At 44.8% G+C, this 11,560-nt stretch overlaps 1 protein-coding gene across 6 annotated transcripts in view; it reads left to right on the top strand.

Moving 5' to 3' along the window:
- dom (domino helicase) overlaps positions 1-11,560 on the top strand; it is a 182,152-nt gene that overhangs the window by 26,533 nt on the left and 144,059 nt on the right. For all 6 annotated transcript variants that reach the window (XM_075889020.1, XM_075889019.1, XM_075889017.1 and 3 more), the window contains exons 4-7: positions 1,152-2,099; positions 6,611-6,894; positions 10,355-10,529; positions 11,280-11,405. In XM_075889020.1, the coding sequence (XP_075745135.1) occupies positions 1,152-2,099; positions 6,611-6,894; positions 10,355-10,529; positions 11,280-11,405 (1,533 nt within the window). The remainder of the gene's footprint in view (positions 1-1,151; positions 2,100-6,610; positions 6,895-10,354; positions 10,530-11,279; positions 11,406-11,560) is intronic.

Here is an 11,560-nt window from a genome sequence, read left to right as displayed (position 1 = left end):
GTAGATTAAACGTGATAAAGGTGTAAAAACACACAAAATGGGGCAAGCGTTTCGGTGTTTTTGTCGATCTTCGCTTTGACTGCGATAGAGCGGACTTCAGCACTTTTCAGTTGGTCTCGAATGAAGCTGCGACGCGCACTTTCGCGGCAGTCAGCTGCGCCGTCCCTTACTGGTCCGTTCGCGTATGTCCTAGAAAAACACGAGTTATTTTGACGAAAAGAAATGTTTTGTGCGGATAACGTGGTTTAGAACCAGATATGGCTAGTCTTTTTAGTTGTACAATATTCCGTGTGATAAGATATTTTCGATCGCGCTTGCGATTCGTACGCGTCGCCGAGATTCTATTGGTTGAGACACACCCCACCTGCTTTGTTTTTAAGTGATTATGAGACCGAAATGCCAATGTTAACACCCCTTTTTTCTTCATGTGAAAAATTGGTGCGAACCCCCCCCCCCCCCCCCTCCTCCTCCTGTTGTGGAAATCGCTCGGATTCAAAAACCCTTGAATTTGGCAGGTATGGTAATAAAATAGGTTCTTAAGCATGGATGAGCATTATACTGAAACAGTGAAGCCATATTTATGATGCACAAGTGTTGTCATAGCAACGAATACCAGAACACTACCGCACAATAATTCTGGTCTTATTATTGGATATAGTTACTGGGAGGCCTTATTCCACCATCGGCAAGTTTTCATTTCTTGTTTTAATTGATCTTTGTGCACTTGATTAAAAAACAAGTTACTTTCCCTTCTGCATTGTCCTGGTTCTGTTTATCCAAGCAGTAAATAGAGCCCCTGCAGCTCGTTAGCATCCTATTAATGCCTCATTGGACATCATTTAACAGTTATGGATGTGACATAACTTAAATGTATGCTGAGCATAATAAAGAACATATAGTTGAATTTGTTTTGACATCTGTGCCACCACTTATTGCTGTTTTGCTAGATAACTAAAGTTGTGACTGCTCTCGTTTCTAGTCATCCGCAAAGTCCCCGGCAAAAGTTTTCCTGGCCTGTAGTCTTAGGTGCTTAACCATGTGTTGCTAAACTTTGGTTTTCTTGGTTCATGAATGCGTCGCCATTCACGTGGAAACTTTCATGTGGCCATTGGAAAGAGACAAACTGGTTGGCTCTGTACTTTAATTTCCAGGTCAGACTCGGGTTCCTGCCATGCCACCTTCCTCCGTGCCTTCCCCTGGCTCCAAGGCTCTGGCCGACCCCTGTTCCTCTGCCTCTTTCTCTAGTCAGCAAATGCCATCTCCTGCTATTCTTCGACCTCCGAGCTCGCCCATGCGGATGCCGGGTGGCGCGATCCCGACGACGAGTGCAAGCCTGCCGTCGTGCAAGGGGGGCGTGCCGCGGCAACCAATGTCCGCGGCAGCGAACTCCACAGCTACGGCTGCGGCGGCTACGCCTTCGGCTTCCGCAGCATCAGCCACCTCCACGTCCAGCTCGCTATCTGCACCGGCGTCGCGCCTCGCCACTCGGCAGCACTCCATATCGGCCGTGTATGATTCATCCATCGGCTCCCAGGAGGAAATTGTCGAGCGGGCCAAGCAAGAGGCATACGTGATGCAGCGAATCGCGGAGCTGCGCAAGGACGGCATGTGGTCGGCGCGCCGGCTACCCAAGGTGCAGGAGCCCCCCCGGGCCAAGGCCCACTGGGACTACCTGTTGGAGGAGATGGTGTGGCTTGCCACCGACTTTGCCCAGGAGCGCAAGTGGAAGAAGGCGGCGGCCAAGAAGTGTGCCCGTATGGTGCTCCGCTACCACCAGGAGCGCGAGCAGCGGGCCGAGCGGGCCGAGCGCGAGGAGCTGCAGAGGCTGCGTCGCGTTGCTGCCCAGGTGGCCAAGGAGATCAAGCTGTTCTGGGCCAACATCGAGAAACTAGTGGAGTTCAAGCAGCAGACGCGACTCGAGGAGAAGCGGAAGAAGGCACTCGACCTGCACCTTAACTTCATCATGGACCAGACGGAGAAGTACTCTTCATGGTTGCGCGAGGGCATGGGGGCTGCCACAACGAACAAAAGCAGTGCTTCGGAGGCAACCACACCGGCCCAGGCGTCTGCCAGCCCCGCTCGGTCAGGCTCCTCAAACGGTGAGCGGTGGCAGATGTATCATGGTTACTTCTTCAGAAATTGTGTCAGTGCTGCTTGTATTGAACTTCCTTATTGTTATCTTGCGTTATTCTGTGAGAAACTCCTGTAAGCTGTTTTAACATGACAAAATTAAAGAGCCGGTCCCACTAAAAGTGTCAGCGCCAGTAAGTTTGGGAGGTGCTGTATTTCATAAAACAATTCCTGAATTCCTCTGCCTCACCTGACCAGTTCTCCTCACCTACTGATTGACGTTATGTTTCCTGTGCAGTTGTAGCGCATACGTGGCAGTGCAGTTGCACACACTGCAAACTTCTTTACCGTGTCGGTGCCTTTCACCATACTATTTTACTGCTTCACATACTAGTAATTCACTAGAGCAACCTGTGGTAGACTTGTTCAGTTGCTGGCAGCAAATATAGTGATAGTTTGGCATGTGTTTTATTTTGGTAAGCGGCATGCATACAACCACTTAATTAGGTGAAATGAAAAAGCCAATTTAAGAACGCATACACAAGCTGTTGGGACAAGAAGACAGAGACGCGCTGGTCCAGCGTCTGCCTGCCGTCTTCTCTTTTTTCTGTACATATGTGTAAGTTGGGTTTCCATTTTTTCAAGTATCTTCCAAAGGACCCAGTGATGGATTCCACTTAATTAATCAAGGTGCACAGTAAAAAGCCATGGTACAGTTGAACCTCACTCTGATGAAGTAGCATAGAAATTATAACTTAGTTTTTTATATAAATATGGGCTCTAGAAAATCGGCAACCTGGCTTTTGCAAGAATCATGGATTAAAAGACTCATTACTCTAGCGTTCAAAGCCACTACAAATTCTTACCTCTCTCTTTGTGGCAGTTTAAACTAAACAGACTGGGTCGTGAGATGGTAAAATTACAACTGGACCAAGCTTGTCCCAGAAAACAGGTCTGCATTCACATTAATTTGGAGAGGGATGTGATTCCATCTGGTAGCTTTTTACAGCAATCCATAACCACATTAAGAATAAAAAAAAGTGGTTGTGAAGTGTGTTTAAATATTCATTTTATTCCTGATGCTTGCACAAATAAAAGAGTTTTGTTATTCATTTGAATTTCTTAAAAAGCACTGATGTGAGAGAAAGTCGGATAGAAGACATCAGTGTGCGTGCATCAATGTAGGGTTTGATGACAAAATAAGAATCTGATGTCCTGCTTATAGGGATGTGCGGGAGCTCCGGCTCCGTAGTCTTCGGCCCGCTTCATCTTTAATAAATGTTGTCGCTGAGCACAACAGAATGCAAGTAAATTTGCGAAGTGACCCCCACACAATAATTCTTACTTTTCCAAATTGTCGAAGTACTCAGTACATGTCTGTAAGACTAACGTGCACTGCTCAGCTGCATGCTTTATACAGGGTGGGCAGCTTTAAACACCCATTCATTGCATAATTTATGTGTTTAGATACCTGGTGTGATTTTATGATTTTGCCAGATTATATTACATGCCTTGAGGAGACGCTACATTACATTACAGTGTTTTTTTTAAATGAAGCTGAATAAAGTGCTGGAACATCTGTTTGCTTAAACGATGCTGAGTCAAGTCCTGGAACATCCGTTTGCTGTGCAGAAGCCCGGGTTTGCTTCTCACTCGGCCAAAGAGTTTTTATTACTTATTTGGATCTATCTCGAGTTTTTGCTTACTATCAGACGCAGACACTGGAATTTCTCTGAAACAAGCTCTTTCATGCTACCGTGACAGAACGATTTGAAAACTGCCGCCGTGTTATGTTGTTGGAAGTGGTTATTCTTGTGATGATGGGCTTTGCCTACTGGCACGGAGGAAGAAACATTTAGGAGGTGCAACTCTGCTTCTTGAGGCGATCGAATAATATCACATTGCCGGAGTGCCAAATCGTACTGGTGGCATCTTGCGGCAGGAAAAGGAACTGCCGTCATTTTGATGTCTGAGCGAACCGTTAGCGTGGGTTGTTCGTGTTCCGCCGCAGCCTAGGAGCGGGAATGCAGAGCGTGTTCGGCCAACCTTGGCTGTTAGCGTTGCCTTTTTCTTTTTACGGAATTGCGGCCTTGCACCGCAAGGCACCGCCAACTGAAATGTCTCCATTTGAGCGTGTTATTTTTGTGTTTTATGTGAAGTTATCTGGACATCTGCAACCGCCCATTCTTTTTTCCTCCGTGCCTACTGGTCTCCATCGTAAAGTGTAAAGAGGCCGAGAGAGAAAGTCGAACTAGCCAAAGCGGTCATAGTGGGTTATTCTATTCCACAAACTTCCTTAAAGAAGTATTCAAAATTTTTTTGCGGCAAGATGTTCAATGTTCACATCGTACAAGTGCGCAATTGTCTCTTTATCACAAATTTATTTTACCTCGGATTATTTTCTCGCTCTGTTGCATGATCAGCGTGGCAAACTTGGCTTGCGTGTGGTAGTTTCATTGTCGTATGCGCCTGATAATATGACAAGGAGCGACACCTCTGTTTTTAGAATGGGTAGAGGGCATGTGCAACACCTAGTGTGATCACATTTTAGATTTTTTAGTGGTATGTAGTTATTTTCTGAGAAGTATGACAATCAAAACAATGGTTGGCGTGGTTATATGAAAGAGATCGGTTGTCATCGACATTGGCAGCTACTGTCCAATTTTTAATTTCATTGCAGTAATCAAACTTTTCACTTACTTGATTCTTTTGGGACCACAGTCATTGTCCGAATTTGCAGATTTTCAAGAAACCACGAAAATGTCTGGAATACAGGGCAGTCCGAAAAAACGAATGCATGCGAAAATGCATTTTTTCTACAGGCATTTTTTGCTGACAGAGAGGGTCATGGCAGGAGTACAAGATTCTAATTCTCAATGCGAGTGCATTGTTTAGGTGGCTCCCAAAAGAGCAACTTATTAAAGAAAAGAAAGACGTGGCTGACGATACTTCATTGGTCAGCGCTCTGGCCCCAAAAAAGCTGCATGTTCTTTTTTTTGCACCTCAATTTCAGTCAGTGTCATGCTCTCGCTGTACATTGACATCTGTGCTCGCGTTAACTCCTAGCTAATTGGCTGTATAGGCGCTGCCTTCCAATCTCCGGTGTCGGAGTCGCCAGAATTCTTCGTAACTTCATTGTTGATTTCGTCATCTGTCGATTCCGCACACAGCTCGAGGTCTTGGTCAGCGCCAATAAAGCCTCAAAAGTTATCCCGGCTGGAATTTAAACACCAGCAGCGCGTAGATCGTCGAAGGCAACGTCCGCAGAAGGACGTTCGTCACACACGCTCTCCACTCCAGGCGAGACGGCTGTCTTGGCGAATTCGCTTGACGATAAATGCAGCACCAGACAGCTGGAAACTCAGTGGATGCTGGAGGTCGGGAAATGTGATGCGCGCAGCAGTACACAATACATTGCAGGGCTGCCAACATGTGAACTAACCGCAGGTTTGACTAAGCTACGGCTGGTAACGCATTGGCATGCGCTAGATTGATGAAATTATGGTTTCGAGGGTACGAAGCTGGGGCCACTGCCGCGGCAAGTTTGCACCGCTGGTATCGTGCATTTCAGGGTACAAGAACAACCAAAATGGCGGCATTGTTGGTGACTTCGAGTCTGTGGTTGGCAGTAAAAATTCAGGAAATCAGATGGCTAAGGCTATAAGTGTCTGAAATTTCGGACTCTTTAATACATTGTCTCTATGAAGAACTTGATGGTGCGAGAGATGAGTCTGGGAAAATCAAGCGTGTCCGGAATTTCGGCCATCCTATAAATCAAAGTTGACGGTAATATACGCAACCAATAAGAATTTTGACAATGCAAATGCGCATGCACTGCAGTCAACTGTTCTCTTTATCGGTTATGCAAAGACCAGTCTATCGCGCTGTACTCTGTTATGACATAACAAGTGTCGGCTCCGCCCACGAAATTGCAGTGCGTCTGCCAGTCACCTGTGAAAGACAGTAGTGCTATACTTAATGAAAGGACTTTCGCTCCAGCCAGTGGTGTCGCGGCCACTTTGTGACATGCTGCTTTGTGATTACTCTCTTGAGCACGGTGTGAAGGCAGTCTGTCACAAGGTGCCGATGAAACGGCGTCGCCATTAGCTGGTAGGGTGGTCTTTCAACAGCGAAAAGTTGCCTTTTTCTTGAGTTGTACCTGAGTACAGCTGGTTTCTGCTCGTAGCATAAGTACATACTTTTCTCTCAGCTAATGCCCGCCCGTATAGAGACTTGAAAGATTGTCATTTCTACCTAAACGATTTATCATGACATTCAGGTTTTTGAGCTGTAAACCAAGTCTGTATAGGGAAGTAAACTATATGAAATTCCCGAGAAGTGCTTGATGCTGCAGAAATAAACAGGCGCTATCAGTAGAGTATTTAAGCAAGTTCCCTGTGGGAAGGATAGTGATGGCTGTGGGCGGAGCTTCGTTTTTGCTTAAGCTGTAGTCTAGTTAATTATGGCTCATTTTGTATTTTCGCCTACAGATGTGTTATTTGCCGCTCACTACCACTTTTTTTCATCTTGTGTCACTCAGACGAAGACTTCCAACCAGACGCAAGCGACTCTGATGACGAGGAGACGATAGACCGCGAGGAGACGACGGCACCGACTGACCAAGAAGAGCAGAGTCGGGAGCTGGAGCTGCTACAGAAAGAGAGTGAGCTGCCCATTGAGCAGCTCCTGGACTCGCTACCACCAGAGATTCTGGAGCGACCAGCCTCGCCTCTTTCGCACACCAATGGCAGGGATAACCACAAAGCTGAGGAGGACGAGGAGGAAGACGGAGGCAGCTCGGAGCGGTCGGGAAGCCCCATTGATGTGAGTGCTGGCGTTGCCTAGTCAATGATAGATCTGGGTAGGTTTAGACCCCCCCCCCCCCCACCTCAAGTAAGAAAGAAGGGATGCCAACCAGTCAAAACAAGATGTTTGAATGCCAGCTTTGTCTGAAAGGAACTTCATCATTGGCAATTGCTGCAACAACAGACGACCCGCCGCTGTCGCATTCTTTGCTAACAGTGTTTTGCGGGTTCAGTTGAGTTCACGTTGTGTTGTTATAGGACGATCTTGCGCATTAAGGGAGGACACGGGTCTCAGAAGGCCAAAAATCGCAAAAAAGTCTACTTTTTGAAGCTGACATTTTCGAAATCTGCGCCTATTTTTGCACTTATCTGAGAAGTTTCTAGTTTCTCGTGTCATTATTTCTGGTGCAAAATCAATTTATAACATCCCTGTGAGATAAATGTGAGCGCAAGTTGACGCTAAAATCGCGCTTTTTCCGCGCCAAACCGCTGGCTACCTTGCTCATTGGTTTTTTAGCAAAAACGCGCCGAGAAGCACTAGCGCGTGATTCAATTGGCTGCTTGGGGCACGTGACCAAATTTAGGCATTTGATTGGCCAAGAGGAGCTCTCGGCGTCTGCTTCACCGTCGTGACGCGCACGGACATGCCCCATTTTGTCATGGTGATACTTACTGCTTGCGGCAGTAAGAAGTTCCGTGCTACAGTAATTTGTGAAGCGAGTTTGGCGGTGGTTCGTTCGCTGTGAACTTCAGAAAGATCTCTGCTATGGCTCAGGACAACGAGGATAACGAACTCAACGCGGTCAACGAGTCATCGGTGTAGGCCTAATCATTTACGAGCTCGTTGGTTGCCGACGTTACTGAGAACGGCTGTGTTTTAGAGGACGGCAAGTAAAAATCAGAAGTGAAACTACCAGAGATATCAATCGTTGTAGTGACGGAACGGAAGTGCAGTCTTATCGCTAAACCCGCCGATGTTGTGGTTCCCCCGCCTGACGAAAGGACCTTGAACTGTGCGACGGGTTGTCAGAGTGGAGTACGCCGCGCGTCGACCAACAACAGAAAGTCGATCCGTTCGCAGTGAACATGCTCGCGGCCCTCGCAATGGAGGCTACTGGCAACAGGTAGCCTGCTTTTAACGACGTGTTCGCCACGTTGTCGCGATCTCCGCTCGAAAATGCGGCAGTCTTACGTGAAAAGGAAACTAACACCTCGGCACTCGTGTAGCCTCGAAATTGATGAGCGAGGAAGCAACTTTGGTTCGCGACACTTAGGGGTAACTTATTCTGGACAAGCCGGAAAACATCGCCGTGTTATTCGATGGATCGTGGATGACGCACGCACATTTGTCGCACATCGCCGTCAGTACAGTCACCGAACTGATAAGTGGCCGCGCGGCAGACGAGCACACGGCGACAACTTGCTACAAGACTAGAAAAAACGACACGCTCGTACAAACGATCAGTCCTATTACATTCCCGGTGCATATTAACTGACTAAAAGTATGTATGCCATGATATTTTTCCCTCGGAACGGCGAAATTAAGTTTTAACAGCATTATTCTCGAAGCACAGATTTTGACCACTTTCTTTTGCTTGTTCGGTAAAAGTGCACCTCGGACAGCTAGAGCTGTAATTGTTTTTGCACAATGTAGCTAAATGTGCACAAAAAACAATGCTGGGAGCCTATTTAGAGTGGGCAGCTTCATTTTTTTTTTATTTTAATATAAAAATTTCTGTATTTGGTTACATGCAATGAACTTTACTTTGCTGTAATTCGAGAAGTACTCGTTAAATTTTCGATCAGCTTGCAGCATTGCACTCCTTAGGCTTTCTAGCATTCACTTATATGTCAATGGCTATGTAAATATTAGTGCATACATTTTTACAGTTAAAAATGTCAGAATTCTTTGTTTTCTTCATTTTCTCAAAATGACAATTTTGTACACCCTTCATGAAAATTACTGCAATATATCTGAATTTATTACATATAGCAGAATATTTTATTTTGCAGTATGAAGCTATATGTTTGGAGCACACAACATAGGAAGCAGATTTTGATTTCTCTTGATGCAAGTTTTTCAAACTAGTCTCTTGTGTGACCACACAATGGCTACATCCAGGGCTGTGAAGTCTAGTGTACTGTAAAGTAAGAAATAATGACCCATTCAAAAAAGTGCTTCTTATGTTGGATGTCTTATGCTTTCTACTGTCAATCCCTATGTTATTTATAAATTTTTGGCAGGTGGCTATTTTTCTATTATGGTAAGAACAATATAAATTATCTTAATTATTTAATTAACTAATGAAGCTACAGAAAAAATAACTACATTTTTAGAATCTGGAGAACAAACTAAGTAAGCATACCAACTTCTGTCATACTTGGTTCAAAAATAAATGAGAGAGCCCTAAGAACCATGTCCCCCCTTAAATGGGGCACTAATATAAAACAATAAATTAGTTTAGACTGTTAAAATGTACTCAGAGGAAACCTAGTGCTGAAATTTTCACCGTAGGTTAGTATACTAGAAAATTGTTGTGCATTTTACTTCTGAATTTCCAGCCAAAATCACTGATGGTCACGAATTTCAAGGTGTTTTTTGAAAACACTTTGGCCACATTTGTTAACAAAAATGTTCTTAATCTTGGCATGCTTAGTCTCGGACTCCTTCAGAAGACAACGGATTAGTAACTACTTAGGCCATGGTATATGTCATCAATATCGATGTCGCGACCACTAGTGCAGGAACGTCAAGGTGGTGTCACCAGCCGGCATTTTCTTTTAGCAAATTTTCTCGTTTACTTAACATCTTCATGTAGCCAATGTGGGGCTATTGGCATTGCGGAAAAATAATTTACTAATACAAAAGAATAAAAAGAAAAGGTTTTTGTCTTGAGTGTCTATTTTGAGTCATCTTGGGAGATGCCACTTCTAATCCAATTATTAAAGTGACACTAAATAGCAAAGTATGATATGGGTATTAGTGAAGTACAATGTCACCATGCCAAAAACATCACTCTTATAGTGACATGGCGCTTGGTAAGTAAGAAAACGAGCAAAAAGAAACTGCGGGTGGAGGCCCCACCTTAAGATTCCTGCACCAAACACCATGACATCATAGATTTGAAAGGCATCTACCAGTTCCTACGTAGCTTCTGATTGCTAAAAATGATGTACATTGTCATCTGTGGGTGCCATACACCAAGCTTATGGAGTTTCAGAAAATTTCGAGCTGATGTTGTGGGAATACAAAAAATACATCTGGAAATTTTTGACATCAAGCGTGGAGAACTCTGTGCAGCATTTAAAAATGAAACTTCCACCTTGATTTTCTCTGCTAATAATAAACTTAGATAGTGAAACATATTGTATTAGTGTCCTCAGAGTGCAGTTTAATTATTCAAACCAAGTCACTGTTTTTCTTTAGTGTCTCTGTAAGCACTATTTGTCACCTCTGATGTAGTGTACTTGTTGCATAGGTGGAGACCACACAGGAAGACGAGGAAGTTGGCGGAGTAGGTGACGAGGCGGATGGTGGCGACGATGACTTTCAGGTTGAAGACGAGGAAGATGACGAGGAGACCCTTGAAGAGCAGGAGAAGCAGGAGAAGAGCGTGGATTACAAGGAGGAGCTCAAGGAGCTCATGATGGAAGGTGTGTGGGCTGCAGGCCTCCACCTCACTGCATTGCCCAGGAAAATCGGGCATTGTGATCACATAGCTACCACAGCTTCATCCTACCCAAAAGACGATGCGAGCACATAACCACTTTTCAAGTCCGTTTCTGTAACAGAGTTTGACGTTTTGATCAACAGGACAAATTTTCTTTTTTAATATAAGGGTTAGATGCTCAAAGCAGCATCTTCTCTTAGGGAGAGAATGTAGTTGTCTTCTCATTTATTGTCACTAAAGCAATATCTACCAATCGAGAGACATTATTAACCAACATTATTAAGTATGTGCCTCACTTAAAGGTTTTTCTCGGCATAATGTTTATGCGGTGCAGTCCGAGCAAAGTATTTACAAATGCATTGGAATCTCCTTTTCAACAGGGGCGATGGCGGCACACTAGGCCTGTGAAAAATAGAGTAAAAAATGACCATTTTATAAGGGTGTCCCCCTCACCCCAAAAAAAGGTTCCGGCTACGTCTCTGCTCTTCACACATGCTTAGCAAAACGTTCCTGCCTGATAAGTCCCAAGCTGTCGCTATGCTGCCTGCTATAAGGTTGTTCCTGGCCTCGGCACATTGGTCGCAGCAACGTTAACCTCGTGTTGTAATTGTCTGCTTCCTTTCTGCTGTTTTGCTTAATCCTTTGAAAAGTGTAGGGTTTTTACTGTATCTAGCCAGTTGCCATCAGTGACTGCATTGCCATAGTTGTATCTTTTTTTTGTTCGGTGTTTTAGGAGAAATGCCACTGGATGCCTTGTATGAAAAGTACAGTGCTGCATATGCCAGTGATGCTGAAGTGCCAAAATCTGCTGGGAGCTCTGAAGATGAGGATGACGACGACACCGCTGACAACGAAAGAGGCAAGTTGCTGGAGTTTTTCTTCGAGGTGCTCTGCTCATTGTGTCCCGAGGTTAAAAATCACAGATACAGTATTTGCATGTATATTGTTCAATGAATGTCTGTTATTGTTTGTTGTTACTAAATTTCTCTGCTGTTTGAATCCTCAGGACCTTCA

The sequence above is a fragment of the Rhipicephalus microplus genome, chromosome 3, assembly GCF_043290135.1.
Source record: "Rhipicephalus microplus isolate Deutch F79 chromosome 3, USDA_Rmic, whole genome shotgun sequence".
In the NCBI taxonomy this organism is placed as follows: domain Eukaryota; kingdom Metazoa; phylum Arthropoda; class Arachnida; order Ixodida; family Ixodidae; genus Rhipicephalus; species Rhipicephalus microplus.
The sequence above is the reverse complement of the archived record's forward strand: the minus strand, read 5'-3'. Positions and strand labels throughout refer to the sequence as shown.